The 17712-nt window shown below is 53.0% G+C and overlaps 1 protein-coding gene across 1 annotated transcript; it reads right to left on the minus strand.

Moving 5' to 3' along the window:
- Positions 1-3028: 3028 nt before the first annotated feature.
- SCN2B (sodium voltage-gated channel beta subunit 2) lies at positions 3029-16523 on the minus strand. The gene is made up of 4 exons (XM_017523408.2): positions 16214-16523; positions 8758-8924; positions 8267-8477; positions 3029-7289 (listed from the first exon to the last, which is right to left on the minus strand). The coding sequence occupies exons 1-4, from the start codon at positions 16281-16283 to the stop codon at positions 7090-7092; spliced, it is 648 nt and encodes a 215-aa protein (XP_017378897.1). The 5' UTR covers positions 16284-16523; the 3' UTR covers positions 3029-7089.
- Between the last annotated feature and the right edge of the window lie 1189 nt (positions 16524-17712).

Consider the following 17712-nt stretch of genomic DNA (forward strand, 5'->3'; position numbering starts at 1 on the left):
AATCCCTGTCCCTGAGGCTACAGCCTGGGCCACTCTATCAGTCAACAGCTGTGATGCACACTTCCCCTCCTGGCTGAACACACCCTCCTCTTCTGCCCATTTGCCCACAGGAAGAACTCTCAATCTGTTGGGGCAAACAGTTCCTAGTCCCTTTGCCACCTGTTTATTGGGAATTTGTCCCACTTGAGAAGCAGAGGCAACTGTGGTTGGGATAGACGTGACTTTGCCAGGGCCCTAGGGAAAAGCCCCGCTCATGGAATCCCAAGTAGCCAAGCTGAGTGCCTGGTGCCCACTTGCCCCTCCTTCCCCAGCACCTCCTAGACCTCAAGGTTATTATTGCCAGAGAAAAGAAAAAGTTGCCATACCAGGCCACCCATTCCCCCACCCCAACACATCTATTCCTATCACCTCTTCCCCGGGGCCTTGCTCCCTTTTCCCCTAGGCTAGGCTCCGCTGACCTCCCCCTGCCAAGTCCGTGTGCCATGTCAGGATGCCAGGATGTGGTTCTCAGCAGGGTTCCTTCCCCAGGCCCTCATTCCCTGGGCTGCCAGAGCCTGTCCCAAGAGGTAGCTGGCACTCTGGACATCAGCAAGGTAGCAGGCAGCCAGGAATTACTAGAACATAGTGGGTTTCAGGGTACGATTCTGTAGGAAGAGTTAAGGGCAGTGCCACCAGGGTTCTCTGAAAAGAGTTCCTGCAGAGCCCTTCCCGTGTGGACCTTCTGAGCCCCTAAGAGCCAATGAAGAAGGCCAGGAGACCTAGTGGGGGCCTGCCCTCCTGTCCTGTGTCCAGTTGCCCAGCCTGCACCCCACCAGACACTACCCCAGGCTCCTGTCACCTGAAGATGTTTTGACACTACTTTCCATGCTTGCAAGATGGGAGGGAGATAAGTAGCCTAAGAGGGGCCATATGGAAACTGACATGAGGCACGTCGCTGATGGGGTGTGGGAACGGGACTCTGGGAACTAGAATTGTCCTCTAATAGGACATGAGCCTACTTGCCCAGGGACACCAGGTCAGCCTAGGGAAGGCCTTTAATGGGGGAAGAGAGGCTTGGGTTCTATCCCAGGCTCTGCCGTTAGCCAGCTGTGTGACTTTGGGCAAATCACTTTTCCTTGCTGAACCTCAGCTTTGAAAACTGGGCCCTTAAGGAAGCATGAGTGCCTGTTCTGCACCAACTCAGGCCAAGCTAGGGAGGGCAGGGGAGGGGCCTGGGCTTGCGTGTGCTGCTGTGTCGAGCACTAGGCCCGGCACCAGTGGACTGTAGGCAGAACAGCAGACTCGGATTCTGATGCCAGACCCTGTCTCTGCTTGACTCATCATGTCACCTTAAGCATGTCACTTCTCTGTTCCGGTTCTCAGTTTCCCCTTTAGAACAACGAGGAGGCTTGACAGGTATTCCTGGGGGCCCTCCCACCTCTGCTGTTGTAAAGGTCTACTCTGTCACCCTCACTCCTTTTGGTCCAGATTCCTGTTCACTAGCAACCGTCCTCAGGCAGCCAATGGCTATCCCACTGGGATATCCCATGCATGGGGCGTCCGGTGGGAACTGGGAGGCTCTTGTACAGGTACCTCGACCCCAACTGAGGAGTGCAGGAGACCAAGAATGTTGAGCACCAGGGTGGGAGTTAGTCCTTCCCCCACCAAGGCAGCTCATTCTGCAATCGAAATTACTCCACCCCGCCCCAGGTAGGCTGGGCCAGAGAAGCCAAATTTAGGGGAAATGCCTGAGCCAGTTTCAGCCTTCCCAGAAGCCAGGCTCAGTTTGTGACTTCCAAGAGTTTTGGGGGAAAAGCCCAGTGAGGAAAATGCTGCTGGCCTGGCTGAATGTCAGGAGCCTGTGTCCATCCTGGAAGGAACCAACCAGAAAACCTGGTGCCTTCTGCTTCTCAGTCCCTGTGCCTTGCCCAGATTTTCCTATCTGTTAAGGACAGAAGCATCCTCCCTGACTCCATCCTTGGAAGGACTCAGAGGCTCCAGGAACAGACATCCTTTTAAACCCAAGGGAACTTTGGCTGTGTTAAACACCAGCCACCTTTGTTTAACGCTGCCACCTCCTGTCTGACTTCCCTCCCAAGTGGCAGCTGCCACCCTTTAAGGCATTGGAACCACCAATATTGAGGTCTTCTTGGCATATTTCTAACTACTAACCACTGGTGAGGGTCTCTGGGTCACCAGGGAGCAGACAGAAACGAGACAGAAACCAAGAGAAAAGTAGGAACCAACTACTTAAGTATCTCCTTGCCATTCCACAAGTTGAGGTTTTTCTTGTCTGGCAAGCCTCCTAGATGAGAGAGAGAGAGAGAGAGAGAGAGAGAGAGAGAGAGAGAGAGAGAGAAGCCATGCAAGGAAGGAAAGGAGAGATGGAAAGAGGCAGAAGAATGGAGAACAGGAGAGAATGAGGCCTGTCTGGGACAGTGGAGCCCCCAGCCAAACCAAAGTTTAGGCCTTTGGTCCTAAACTTCTTAGGGCTGCTTTGGCACATGTCAATAGGATCCAGCAGTATGTAGATGGGACACGAGCCGCCTGAACCTTCCCACAGCCACCCTTCTCCATGAATTGCACAATGGCAGACTCTGACCGGCTGTCATCATTCTTCCTGAGTCCAGAGGAGGCAAAAGAGATATCTGTCTAATCCAACACTGTTGGGGAACAGAGCAGGAAGGATGGCCTGTCTGCCCATGCAAAGAACAAGCAACACCCATGGGACAGTCAGCCTTGGGAGCTTCCAGGGTTGTCTTCATCCCCAAAATAATGGAGAGCCTTCCAAGAAGTAGGTGTTTAGCCCTGCTGTCCCAAAATGGGCAGTCCCCAGGGGGTTGGGGAAGGCAAAAGGATGAAACATCTATGACAAATGTGGGGTAGACAACCTTACCCTTGTAAGGCAGGGGTGCTGAGGCCCTCAGATGCTGGAGATCGGGCAGCACCAATGGGATTACCAGGAAAGGAGCACCTGGGGTTCAGTCAAGATCCTTGCGAATCTTCAGCCTACCCTGCCCTGCACCCCTGAAGAAAGCCACACTCGAGGGATTTTCAGGGGAGACAGTTTATTGTTGCCAGTAGACCCAAACAATAAGACAAATTGCAAAAGAAAGTCAGTCTGCTCCCAAAAGCAGATACATCCCAGCAGTCGGGTCATAGAGGGCCATCTCAGTTTCTCTCCCCTTCCGACCACCCCTTCCAGCCTCTCGATAGCACACACAAGCGAGAAAGTGCATAAGTAGTTGGGTTTTCCCCTCCAAGTGCACAAAGTCCAAGAACATTCCAAAATTTGCCTTTGGTGAATCAACTCGAAACACTGAGAAGTGATTACACATACACACACACACACACACACACACACAGTGTAACTTCTGGGGTGGGTGTGGCGAGATGTTTGATATTTGTATATATAACATAGCTATACCTATAGAGACTATGTACAGTGCATCAGCAAGCTTCAATAAAGGAAGACTCCAGCAAGAGGCACAGCAAGAGACACAGGCTGCCCATCCTTAAGACATAAGTAGGAAGGAAGATTTCTCGCTTCATCACCCGTGAACTGCACCAAGCCATTCCTATGGCCTGGGACTATCCTTTTGGACCTGCCCAGTATTTTCAATTGTCTGTCTGCTTAACCTGACCTTGTAACTATTTACCAGCCCAACCTCCCCAAGGAGACTCGCAAAGAGAAATATGGATCCCATCAGCTTTTCCTTTTTATAAACTGGAACTGTGATGAGTCCATAGCTAGGAGGCAGATAGCAATTTCCAAAGCCAGTTCCAAGGCACCTCAAGGCATTTCAGTCCTGAAAAATTGTGCTTTGTTCTTATAAGCTAAATCCCATGGGTTAGCCAGCCCGTCTCTCTGTGCAGTGGCCCTTAATTAGGAGGAAAAGACAGATGGGGGGTGGGGTGAGGTGCTGAGAGAGCAGGAGAGGCTGGAGCAATTGAGAGTCAGCAGACTGAAACCAGCAGAGCATGGTGGTGGGAACCTGCAGCCAGAAGCCGGGATCGAGCCCCACGGTAGGAAGAGGAGGAACTTGTCAGTGTAAGTTAGGAAGCAGGGTAGCTGTGGAAATGGCCGCCGTGGAAACATCACACTGATTTTCCGCCTCTACCTATAGAAGCCCCATTTTGCTCCCAACCTCACCGCCCTGGGGGAGACAGCTCTGAATCCTCTGGAGGAGAGTCTAAGACGCTCCAGAAGAAAATGCGTATGAGGGCAGAGCACCTGGGGCAGAGATGGCTCCTGACCCAGCCCCATCTGCTGGGGCCATGAGGCCCCTGAAGAGACATTGCTTTCCCTGGGCCCCAGTTGGTCAGGGCAGAGGGAAAAAAAAGACTCCAGAAATCTTGGGCTTCTTGATGGAGAGTTAGAACTTCTCAGAATACACTAGGAAAGCCCGCAAATAATTCCCCTAAAAGTTAATGGATCCTGGAAAAAGATAAGATGCCAACATCAGCACAGATCCTCACTCATCCTGGGAGAGAAGGACACTTAAAGGGTGACCAAAAAAACAAAATCTGCAAGCTGCAGAAATGTAGACAACCACTCTTGGTCCCAGCTGGCATGACGTGCCCACCACCCACCTCTCTGCCCCCAGCTGGCAGGCTCAAGGATGGGCAGCGTCCATCTGCTGCAGGCATCCCGGTAGCTTAGCCCACCCCTGTTGGCAGTGTGTTGATTGGCAGTTAGGTACTGAGCTGATTAGTTTAGCATTTCCAGATGGGCTTGACTCACCTCACACAGGTGTTACCAGGCTGCTTGCCCATGCCCCACTCTGCACCCAGTCTGCCTGGCCTCTGTATCCTTGACCCTGTTGTATTGCCCCTCTTCCCTGCTGTGTGTCCCTTCCCAGGGTTCAGATTCTAGAATCTCTTCATCTTCCCCAACTGTAGCCTTGGAAGCAGCGTCTTGCAGAAGTGGAATTAGATGCACCAAAAAGTTAATCTTGGTCCCTACAGTGCTGACCTGGCAGTCCCCAATGCTTATGGCTTTGTGTATATCCCTGGTGCCCCACACAGTGCCTGGCACATAATAGATGCTCAATAAATGGTTGCTGAATTGAAGCAAATTAAGCTGGATCTCCTAGATGATATTTCTCTCTCCCCAAATTGGCCATGTGAGGGGCAGAGGCAGGGATTGGTCCCTGAGACTGTCACTGTCCTGCCTCCACCCCCTTTCCTCAGACTTATTCCCTACCCTGGGCACCTGACTGACTCCCTGAGCAGGGGTGGGGCGAAACTCCTGGAAAGGCTGGGAAGTGCTGGAGCAGGGAATGGGGCATTGCCAGCAGCTGCGCCCTTCACACTCTGGCTTCCTCCCTCCCTGCTTCCCTCCCGATCCTCCTTAGCCTCAGTTAGAGGGGCTGGGCTCCTGGGAGAGGGGTAGGGCTAAAGGAGCCCATCCCTCCACCTCGCCCCATCAAGAACCAGGCCCCAGAAACCCCTCCCACTGGAAAAATGATGGCTCTGTTGATCCAAACTGGAGACTGAGGAGCCAGAGAAGACAGCAGGACCCTGTTTCTGTCTGTTGGAACCTCAGTTTCCCCCATCTGTAAGTGAGTGACTTGGCTAGTTGATCTCTGAGGGTCTTCCAAGGTCATGTTCTCAGAGGCAGTGTTTCTGTCTCTTGCTCCTTCTCTCAGGCCTAATCAATTTCCATTGAATGTGAGTGTAATGGCAGTGATGGTCAGCTCCCCACAATTGCCACTTTTTTTTTTTTGAGATGGAGTCTCTCTGTCACCAGGCTGGAGTGCAGTGGCACGATCTTGGCTCATTGCAACCTCTGCTTCCTGGGCTCAAGCGATTCTCCTCCCTTAGCCTCCAAGTGGCTGGGATTACAGGCATGCACCATGCCCAGCTAATTTTTGTATTTTTAGCAGAGATGGATTTTGTCATGTTAGCCAGTCTGGTCTTGAACTCCTGACCTCAGGTGATCCACCCACCTTGGCCTCCCAAAGTGCTGGGATTATAGGCGTGAGCCACTGTGCCTGGCCCACAATTGCCACTTTTGTCCCCACAAAGGGAGTTGTTGGGAGAGGAGCGAGTAGCGTGGCTGCAGATGGGACAGGGTCGTCGCTGGGGTCTCAGGCTCCAGGGCCTCCCTCATGCCGACCTCAGGCTTTCCCTTCCCTCTGTAGCCAAAAGCCAGGTGGAAACCCTGCTGAGGGGAACTGGGAGAGTTCTCACTGAAGTCCCAAATAAAGCTTCCCCACCCTGTGTTAGGCCTCCTCATTTCCCAGCCTTGGCTGCCCCTTCCCAGGCAAGAGTAGTCACGCCATGGAGAAGGTAGAGCCTGTAGCAACCTCCATTCACCATGGAGCTCACCCCTCAGCCCCTCGGCTGACTTTGAAACTGGCCTCTGTCGGTGGGTACCCCGCTGTGGAACACCGCCCCCTACCTGGAGCTGCTCTTCCAGTTCTGGCCTCATCCAGAGTCCCAAGGGTTAGGAGCCAATGGGAGCCCCAAGGAGGCCACTAGCAATGGAAACGAGGGCCCAGCACGGCCTCCTGGGCCAGGGCGCATGTCCAGCTTTGCCCGCAGCCCCAGCTTTCCCTCAGTGCCCTGGAATGCACAGTCGCCCCTTTAACATGCCCCTCCAGGTTTCAGGAACTCCAGCCTGACGGCTGCTCTGGGCTGGGAGCAGGGGAGGAGCACAGCTGTGCCAGACCAAGGCCACCCTGAGGGAGCTCCGTCAGCATAGGAAAGCCCTCTCTCCCTACCAGGCCCTCTCTGAAGCCACTGTCAGGCCAAGCACTGGGCAGGTGGACAGCGGCCCCTCCTCCACCCCTGCCCACCCACTCCCTTCTCTCTGGGGACCTTCACACATGCCTCCTGCCTCCTCCCAGGGACTGACAGGTGGGAGCCCCTTCTCTCCTCTCCCCAGGGCCCACACGTCCCAGAGCATGGCAGGTTTCTCAGATGGAAGAGAGTGGGTCACTCTTGGTGCAGGACGGGAGATACAAACTGGGGGGTTCAGGAGGCCCCAGGTAGGCCCTGGGGTCCTAGGTCACGGGATGCACACCAAGAGCAGGCAGGCAGGGTCACTGTACAGGGCAGATCGGAAGGAGACGGGACGCGGGAGGCTGCATGGCCGCCCACCCACTACTTGGCGCCATCATCTGCATTGCCCTCGCCGTCTGTCTTGCCCTCCTCCTCAGTCTTCAGGTCATCTGTGCTCAGCTTCTGCTCTTTTTTTCTCCTCACGCACTTGACCACCATCAGCACCAGGATGACCACAGCCAGGAAGCCCCCGACAGAGGCACCCACAATCACGGCCACAGTGGAGTCCCGCTCAGGGGGCTCTGGAAAGAAAGCAGGGCCACTGAGCACCAGGGCCGGCAAAGGGGCCTCCTCCACCACCCCACTCCCCTGTGGCATGCGTGGAGCCATCCTGGCTTTCCTGTCTTTAGCAAAGCCAAAAAGCAATCCAGGTGACTGACCCTGAAGCGCCCCTGCCCCCAAATCCCAGGACACTCAAAGCCCTCAAAGGAGGTAGGGTGATAAAGTATTTAAAAGCATTAACTTTAAGATCAAACAGACCCAAATTTGAGTCCTAACTGTACAACTTATGAATTGTGTGACCTTAGGTAACCTAGCGTGTCTAACCTCAGTTTTCTAACCTATGAAATGGGGATAACAATCGTACCTCCCTCATAAGGTTTTTATGAGGAAAAGATAATGCATAAACAGATCTTAACCCAAGGGCTGAGACACAGAAGTACCCAACAAATGAAAGCCGCCACATCGCTGTCATTGTTACTGTTGTCATTTGAAACAGGGTCTTGCTCTGTTGCCCAGGCTGGAGTGCAGTGGTGTAATCATGATTCACTGCAGCCTCGACCTGCTGGGCTTAGGTGATCCTCTCACCTCAGCCTCCCAAGTAGCCGGGAGTACAGGTGTGACCCACCATGCCTAGCTAATTTTTGCATTTTCTGTAGAGATGGGGTTTTGCCATGTTGCCCAGGCTGGTCTCGAATTCCTGAGCTCAAGCGATCTACCTGCCTCAGCCTCCCAAAGTGCTGTGATTACAGGTGTGAACCACCACACCCCGCCCCATCCTTAAGGGCAGGATCATAGTCTATATCATTACCTGGACTCTCTGGGACATGTTCCCAGGTCCTTGAGGACGAGAGGGAAGAAAATGGATGCTTTCTATGCAGCACAAGGTTTCTCCCACCCTCAGGAGGGCACCACCTCTCCAAAGTGCCCTGAGCTGATGCTGTGGACAGCAGGTGTGTGGGGAAGGTCAGGGCCCCGCAGCTGGCACCCCAGCCCTCACCTTCCATAATGACCTCCAGGTGGATCTTGCCGTGGCCACGGTGGCGGTCAGGTGGGTTCATGATGTAGCAGTTGTAAATGCCCTTGTCCTCCAGCTGCACGTTTCTCAGCATCACGGACACATCGTACTTGCTGGGGTTCCCCGAGAATTCCACGCGGTCTTGAAACCGCTCCAGCTTCAGGTTAATGATCTTCATGCGGAACTGGAGGAACTGAGGACGGGGCAAGGGACAGGATGGGCGGCTGGATGAGCAAGGAACTACAAGGACAGTGGGGATGCCCCCATCCACTCTTTTCCTGGGGAAGAGAAGCCATTACCTCCAGGGGGCACCTGTGGTGTGCAGCACACCTGTGTCAAAGCTCCAGAGCACACAGCCCACCCAGGGTCCTCTGGGGCCCCGGTCCAGTGCAGGGGCCGGTGGTGGGACAAGGGGCTTCGTGCTGCGGGGCTCCTGCCTCCTCCCCCAGCCCCGCCTCCAGCCCAGGACTCACCATCTCCTCCGAGCAGTTGTTGCACTGCTGGTAAGTCCAGTTCAGGGAGAACTGCTTGTGGTTTACCTTGTAGCAGGAGTTGAAGGTGCAGGGCAGGCGGGCATCAGAGCCATTGAGGACGTTGAGGACGGGAGGTACTGTGACCTCCATGCTCTGTCCTGGTGGCACTGCAGATGAAGCCACAAGCTGGTGAGGAGTCTGGATGAAAGGGCTGGGGAGGGCCAAGCCCCCTGTGCCTGGGGGGTGTTGGGGGATGAGGCAGCACGGAGCTACAGGCGGGGAACTGGGTCCTTGACAGCTCCAGTTAGTCAGGAGGTGGGAGTTACTGTTATTTGCAAAAGAGCCTCACTCTGTTGCCCAAGCTGGAGTGCAGTGGTGTAATCATGATTCACTGCAGCCTCGACCTGCTGGGCTTAGGTGATCCTCTCACCTCAGCCTCCCAAGTAGCTGGGAGTACAGGTGCAAGCCGAATGGAATTGGGCTTTGTTCTTCCTGGCCGGGGCCCACTCAGCCTCCCCAATTTGAACTTCTGGAGCGGGAAGGCACTTGGGACACCAGATGTGGTCTTTGGGGCAAAAAGAGGTGGCAGAGCAGGTAGGGGAGGAGAGGGACCAAATCATCACATCATCTGTCAAGCCAGGGGCAGCCAAATGGCCCCAGCATTTTCTAGAACCACTGCTGGGTGACCCCCCACCACTTGCCCCAGTTCTGTCACATGCTAGCAGAAGAAGCAAGGAGCTGCCACAGGCAGGCAGGGTGACCAGACAAAGGCCAGGAGCCCTTGGTGCTGGGGCTGAGAAAGATCTGTCCCACTGTGATATTCTAAGCTGGACAGAGCCTACAGGGAGGCAAGTGAGGGGCCTGGGGCACGACACTTAAGGGGTATCCACTCTCTGGTCATGGAAATACCTCCTTAAATGTCACACCAGGCACCTCACTGGACTCACTGGAGTCCAAGATTCTCTGCCTGTATCATCAAAAACCTTATCTCAGAAGATTCCTCTTCTTTATGGATGATAAACAGCAGTGTTCAGCACCGTTCAGTCACTCATTCATCAGATATTTCTAAATCACCGACTGCGTGCCAGGCACCTGGTCTAGGCCCTGGGGGCTACTGCTGTGAACAAGACAGGCAGGGTCACTGCATCATGAAGCTTGTATTCTGGGGAGAAGGATAGACGTCAACAAGGAAAAACATCATGGATTGTAGATGGAGATCCACGGCAAGGTAGAGGGGCATTGTTTGATGTCAGGTGGGCAGGGAAGACAGCTCTGTGCCCCCCTGAAGTGAGGGAGGGAGTGAGCCCGTTGAGGTTTTGAGGGAGCCAAGCTCCCAGGCAGGGGTACTCCCAGGGGCCAAGACCCAGTGGCTGAGAGGAGTTCCGTGTGCCTGAGGCAGAGGGAGCAGAGTGACCGAGGGGGTGTATGGTGAGACTTGAGGCCCAAGCGTTGGGCATGGACCAGCTCACAGAGGCTTGTGGGCCAGGATGCGGAATTAGTTTACTCTTGGAGTAACTAATAGGAGGTTGCTGCAGGGTTGGGGAGTGTGGGGGCCGCGGGGAGGCTGTCCAGCCTGATAGTGGCTGATATGGGAACAGCATAGACAAGGGGATGCGACCAGACTTGGGTTCAATCCCAGCTCTGGCATTAGAAGCTGGGAGAGTGAGGGCTGCTCCTTTGTAAAATGCAGATGGTGACACCTACCTCCCAGGGTTGTCTTGATAATGAAAATAAGCAGAAAATAGGCAAATGGTAGCTGCCGTTGTCCTCCATTCTCCCTTGCTGCCTTGTAAACAGGAAGGGCTTCTAGAGGAGCCTCTGGCCTGGCCTAAGGGTACCTTGGAGACTGCCCCCCTCCAGCTAGTCCATAGGAATTGGCGAACAGCACTGGGCGGGCAGGGCTCGGCTCCTATTTTTCAAACTGGCATTTTTTTTTTTTTTTTTTTTTTTTTTTTTTTTTTTGTGCACAAAGCTGCAGGGCCCCACCCCAGAAGCCCCAGCCCTGCAGCCTGTGCGCAAGGGAATCAACGTCTGCCTGGAACATCCTTCTGCCAGCCCAGCCCCCCGGCCCAGCAACCCTGGCAAGTAGCAGGACTTAAGCACCAGAGATTCTCTGAACTGGCAACAGCCCTGGATTGGGGGGTAGGGATGGGGACCTCACCTGTCCTCCAACCTGGGAGACAAGTGTCACCATCTGCGTTTTCTAGAAGAGGAGCCCAGGGCGGAGGATTCCAGGTGTCAGCTTAAGTGCTCATTAGGGGAGTTGGGACTGGGGAGGCTGAGTGGGCCCCTGCCAGGAAGAACAAAGCCCAATTCCATCTCCTGCACTTTCATCGCCATTCGGAAAGCATCTGGCACTGCACCAGCCAGGGAGGAGGTGTGCAGAAAATGCCAACAGCACCCCCATCTGCAGAGGCCCAGAGCTCTGAGGGAAAGCATTGACAGTGCTTGTCCTGAGCTTACCTCCCATCCCAAGACTGTCCTGCCCCTCTGGCCCTTCCCTTGGAAGGTCAGTCACCTTCCCAGGGGCTCCCCAGGCCAAACAGTCAGCCTTCTGTGAAGCCCAGCTGACCCTGTGCGGGCCTCTGCCCCACACCAAGCCCAAGGCTCCGCTCCAGATTAGAACTTGAACCCCACGATCTCGAAGGAGCTAGCACCCTGCCGTGGGGGAAGGCAGGATAGAGAGGAGTGCGGGGGCGACTTTTTTGGCCGGCAGGACTGGGGCAGCCGGAGAGGTGCAATGCGGGCTCCAGCTCCCCGCCCTGCAGCGCGGCACTGCAGAAGGCACTGCGGAAGGCACCGGGCGGAACACGCGTGCCCTCTAGTGGTCACAGAGGTCAAACGTCAAGTTTCATCCTGCGGAGCGAGCTAGGGCTGGGAGTTGGGGGATCCCCAAACCAGAGAAAGCCAGAGCTTGGAGCTGGGATCAGAAACCGTAGCTCCAGCCCCACTGTCTTGCCGGTGAGGAAAGAGAGGTCATGAGCGCCACACGCAGAGAATAAGGACAAGCTGAGGCCAGAGTCATGGTTCCTGGTCCCTAATCCAAGATCCCCACGTGAGCCTGTGGCCTCACCAGAATCCCAGCAGCTCTAGGCTGCTCGGCCTCAGACCTTCCGCCAGTCCGGGGTCCTCATTAAACATGAGGGGACCATGGTTCAACAAAGTCAGAGCTGTGAGCCAAACTCTGGTCCCTTGATTAACTCTCCTGCTTCGGGAAAGCACCCGAATGCACGGCCAAGGCCACAGAAAGGACTTCATCATAATCACAAACCCTTACAAAATGCTTACAACGAGCCAGGCACTGTTTAAGCACGCTATGTATATCCCCTCATTTAATGCTCACAAAACGCTGTTATCACTCCTACATTCCGGATGAGGAAGACGGAGCACAAAGAATTTACGGGAAGAGCCCAAGTTCACCGCTAGTAAGAGGCGAAGCTTGAATCTGAAGCCAGACTGCCCGGCTCCAGACAGGTTGAAGCTGAGTGGGGAAGTGATCCCCATTCCAAGGCATCAGGGGACCATACCTCTTGCTGACTACATGGCAGGTCCAACTCCAGTCAGGCCAGCCAGCAGGGAATGGACTCATTTAAAGGAACCTCCTTACAAAGTGGCGGGGCGGGACCCACAATCTTCCTGGTCATCCCATTTGAGGCCAGGTCTGGGGCCTGTGTCTCCTGACTTTCAACTCACAGAAGGGAAATAATCATCCTCAGGCTGTGGCTTCTGATCTTAGATCCAAAATCTCAGCATCGCCGACTCCCCGCCACCCTACCCCCACTGCCCCCCCCAGCTGTCTCCAAGGCACATCTGGACCCCTCAGGCCTGGTGTCATCCACTGTTCTAGCTAGCCCACCTTGCAGAGACTGTGAACATTTGCTCATCTGCCAGATGCTATCTCTTGCAGAGACTGGAAGTTAATTTCTTCACTCCTCTTTCCACTCCACAGCAACCTATGAGGTAATTATTTTCTTCTTGGTTAAAAAAAAAAAAAAAAAGGTGTGTAAACAGGGCAGTTTAGACACTAAAAAGTGTCTCTGGGGCAGCCGCTGCCTCCCAGGTGAGTATGGCATCCAGCCCTTATATCCGCACCTGAGCTGCCTTAGCACCCAGACCCATCCTGCTCCAGGGTCTCCCCAGCCCCAGCCGCTCTAGTCCATCCCCGGGCATCCAGGAGCAGCCCACCCTCATCACTCTTCACCTCCAACACCTACCCACTGCTTTCAGGATTGAGTCCAGGCTCCTGGGTACAGCTTCCAAGCCCTTTGCCATCTGGGACCAACCTATACCCTAGCCTCATCTCCTGCCAGCCTCTGTCTCCCCAGGTCCCCTTCACTCCAGTGATCCTCAGTTCTGATTTTTGTGAAAACACCTTCCTTGCCTCCTTCATGCCTTTGCACATATTTTGCTTCAGGTTGGGAAGCTTATTTGCCCTCCTGCCCCTGGGACCCTCTTACTTATCCTTCAGGTCCCAGCCCACAGGGCATAACCTCAGTGGCTCTCCCCAGTGTCCTTGTCCTCACCCCAAGCCTGTTCCTATCTCTTCCACATGACGAGGGCAGACTAGCAGGATAGTTAACCTCCCAGAGATTCTGTTTCCTCATCTGTAATAGAGAGGACAATCAGAGCCCAGCTTCATAGGGCTGTCTTAGGGCTGAAATGACTTACTACCCGTATGGAGCTCAGCACGGTGCCTAGCACACAGCCTGGACAAAAGCTAGCTGTGACTGTGATTCTCATTGTTGCTGTTATTGTTACCATACATACAATGTTCTCTTTTATTACTTGTTTTCCTGAAGAGGCTCTGGGGAACTGATTCTTATTCATCTGGGTGTCCCTGACACTCAGGACAGTATATGACACAGAGTGAGGACTCAATAAAGTCTGCCAAAGGAAGAAAACACAGCTTTCTTTCCATGTCTGGGTCCCTGCAGCCTTAAGCAGCAGATATGTGCAATGGATGAGAATGAGGACCGGACTTCACGTTCTTCCTTCTTTTTTTTTTTTTTTTGAGACAAGGTCTGGCTCTGTTGCCTGTGCTGGAATACAGGGGTGTGATCACAGCTCGCTGCAGCCTTGAACTCTTGATAATCTTACCGCAGCCACCTGGAGCAGTTAGGACTACAAGCACACAACGCTATGCCTGACTCATTTTTCTTTTTTTTCTTTTCTTTCTTTTCTCTTTTTTGTAGAAACAGGGTCTTGCTATGTTGCCCAGCCTGATCCCCAACTCCTGGCCTCAAGCAGTCCTCCCACCTCGGCCTCCCAAATCGCTGGGATACAGGCGTGAGCCACTGTTCTCAGCCCAGACTCCGCTTTCTATGCCTCCCCTAACATAATACATACCTTTGGTAACCAGGCCAGTGACTATGGAGTCAACAGTCTCAAGAAAAACTTGAGGGAAGTCCAATCACTTGAATTGTTTCTAGCTAAAACTAGACTTGTATGCTTCTGTCTGGGGTAGAGCCAGTTGCCCACCTGCCCTTTCTCTTTGCCACCTCCACGGTCATTCCCACAAGCCCAGCGCCGACACAGTCCCCTCCCTTGTCACTTGTGGCATCCTCTGTCCTGGGAATCGATGCTACTGCAACACCACCGAAGTTCCATTGTCAACTCAGCCCTCAGCATTGGAGTGCCAGGGGCATGCCTCATCACGGCACCAATCAAGTTCAAGTTCAAAGTCCCCACTCCTTCATCCTCTCCCACTCAGGTTTGCAGAAGCTTTAGCTTCTTCCCACCACCATCTCCCAGCCCCAATAATCAGACCTCTTCATCCCAGGCTCCATCTTCCCCTAGACTGTGCCCTGGCCCAGGAGGCAGTCACTGAACCCCCTTTCTATCTTTACGTAGCTAAGGCTCTCACCAGGTGGCTTCCCTCCTGCAGGAAGCACTTGAGGCAGGAGACCTGTTGTCCAGCTGGGGCGCCTTACAACAGGCCACTTGCCCAACTCCTCCTTCAGCCTGTCCTGAGACTCTGATTAGGTATTGTTAATACAGCAATGCCATTTCTTGAACATTGGGGGCAGTGGAATCCAACGTTTAAGAGAATGTGCTGAGATCAGGCACAGGGAGTTCAAATCTCAGCTCCCCTTACAGTAGTCAGGTAACCTTACTGGGCAACTTATGTAGCTTCTCTGTGCCTCTGTTTCCTCTCTGTAACCTGGGTGTAATAGAATCTACCTCCGTCAATGGCTGTGAGGGCTAAACAACATACGCAGCTCGTGGGCCCATGGAAGCATTCTTCAGTTAGCCATTGCTGAGTTCCTGCCGTGTACCGGGTCACAGACACGCCAGGAAGTAGGCATTCTTTAGTTTACCTGGGAGAGAACTGAAGCTCAGAGGGGTTGTGTAACTTGCCTGTGGTCATTCCGTAAATGACAAAGGTGGCTTGAGACCTAGGTCCTGCTCTGATGTTAATATGCCAAGTAACTCAGCAAAGCAGGCTGGCAGGGCATCCGCACTGCCTGTGGTTAGAATCCTACCCCACACCCAGCGCATCACGCCACAGAAAGACAGAGGCTTTGCGGTGGGGAATATTCCCATCAACAGTCCTTGGACTTGACTCTCAGCAGCTGCTCCAACAATGAGTAAGTTTAAGAGCAAGAATGAAACTCTACAAAGCAGGCTTGCAAATAACTTTCTAGCCCACCTCCCCACCGGGAAGTCTCTGAGTGGTCGAATACAAAATTAATATTTGGGGCCACTTGACAGGACAGTCTGCAAGACTGGGCTGGGCAGTTCTGAGGCTGGATTTAAAGGGCCGCAACCTCGCTCAGCCCATGGGTTCCAATTTTTCCTGAATCTCTACACCTGGCCCCTCCTCCATTCCATCCGGCCCAAGCCAAAGGTGCCTTCTCCATCAGTGCATGCCTCAGCAGGTCTCCTCCCTACCCAGATATCATTCCCCAAGCCCGCTTCCCACCTACTCCCACACACGTTCCAACAGATCAGTGAGACTGCGTGCCAGGAAGCCAGACCCAGACTCAACTTTCTGCCGCAAGCTCCCCCACACACTCTCCTAATACCTGAAATCCACCAGAATCAAGGTTCCGAAAAGAAGCCCCTTTGGGGAGCAGTAAGTCCCAGTACCCCACATTTGCGGCAACAACAACAACAATGACAAAAATCCCTGGAGAGACTGCAGATCAGTCCACTCTCTGCCCCACCCCCACGTAGGTCCACTTAGGGAACTTCCAGAGCAGATTCACCTTCCTTGACAATGGTCAGCCCCCAGCAACACTCAGATCCCCTGACCCAACATCTCTGTGACCAAGTAGTCCCAGGGTTCTGCAGTCCCCAGCAGCGTCCCTTCCAGTCCCCAGCACCTCCCTTCCCAAGGACACAGAGGGAAGCGCTAGCAATGTCTCCTTTCCTGTCCCCTGCCCCCATCCTCTTCACATTGCGGCTACACTTCTGAACCCTCGGGAGCATGCAGATGTGAGTGAGTCTAACTTACCCAAAGAGAAAAAGAGACTGAGCCCCGTGAGACTGAAGGCAGGGCGAGGTAGCCAGGCATCTCTGTGCATTTTCAGAGACTGGGATGTTAGTCGGGTGGGCTAAGGGAGAGGGTGATTTGAGGGGGCGAGGACGACAAGGGAGGAATGGTTGGATGCTAAAAAAAAATGCACGGATGTACTTCAAAGACATATACAACATTAAGGAAGCTTTATTTCCATCTCTCTAATATGGCCGGCTTGTATGTTGCTGCTAAAAAGAGAGAGAGAGGGAGTGTGTAAAGGAGAGAGAGAGAGATGGTGGGGAGAGAAAGGGGGGGTGGGGTAAATATTGTGGTTGGTGGATTTCAAAAAGCAGGTGGGAGGGCATAAAAAAGTCTCTTTGAAAAGAACAAAATCCCAGAAATTTTTACCCTCTAAAACAAGAAAGTCGTTTTGAAAAAAATAAAATCCCAGAAATTTTTACCCTCTAAAATAAGAAATAATACAAACCCTGCATTTCGACTTCACTGGGATGATTGTTGGATTTTGAAAGCTATTAGAAGAATCCATGTATTTTAAAGATTCTGTAAAGGGGGAACACTTTTTGTCATTTAAAAACGCCCCCAGGCTGGTGCAGTGGCTCACACTTTTAATCCCAGCACTTTGGGAGGCCAGATGGATCGCCTGAGTCCAGGAGCTCAAGACCAGCCTGGGCAACATGGCAAAACCCATGTCTACTAAAAATACAAAATCTAGACAGGCGCGATGTGGCATGCCTGTAGTCCCAGCTACAGGACTGCACTCCAGCCTCGGCCCTGTCTCAAAAGAAAAAAAAAAAAAAACCCTAAAAAAACGGAAATGCTTGTGTTGTGTTATTGAAAAGGTTCTGGAAGGTGAATTGGAGAAACTTTCAGGAAGTAATGATTTCCTCATTCTAGAGTTTCCACTGAAAACAGAACATGTTGAAGCAGGCTGATATAAGAATACATAAAAGATCTTACGATCGCATGTAACACGAGCCTTTGGAGAAACCTGATTCGAACAAATCAACAGGAAAGAAAAGTTTCTGAGACCACTGAGAAAAGTTAAATTTGGACTACATATTAGATTATATTAATGAATCATCCTTAATTTCATTGGGTGTGATAAAATGTGGTTTTGTTCTTTAACATCTTTATCTGTTAAAGACACACATGTGTGTTTATAGGTGAAATAATATGACTGGATTTGCTTTAAGATATTCAAAGAAGCCGGGCACAGTGGCTCACACCTGTAATCCCAGCACTTTAGAAGGCTGAGCCAGGCGTATCATCTGAGGTCAGGAGTTCGGGACCAGCCTGGCCAACATGGTGAAACCCCGTCTCTGCCAAAAATACAAAAATTAGCCTGGTGTGGGGGCGTGTGCCTGTAATCTCAGCTACTTGAGAGGACTGAGGCAGGAGAATTGCTTGAACCTGGGAGGCAGAGGTTGTAGTGAGCCGAGATCAGACCACTGCACTCCAGCCTGGGCCACAGAGCA

This window comes from Cebus imitator, unplaced genomic scaffold, assembly GCF_001604975.1.
Source record: "Cebus imitator isolate Cc_AM_T3 unplaced genomic scaffold, Cebus_imitator-1.0 Scaffold28, whole genome shotgun sequence".
In the NCBI taxonomy this organism is placed as follows: Eukaryota; Metazoa; Chordata; class Mammalia; order Primates; family Cebidae; genus Cebus; species Cebus imitator.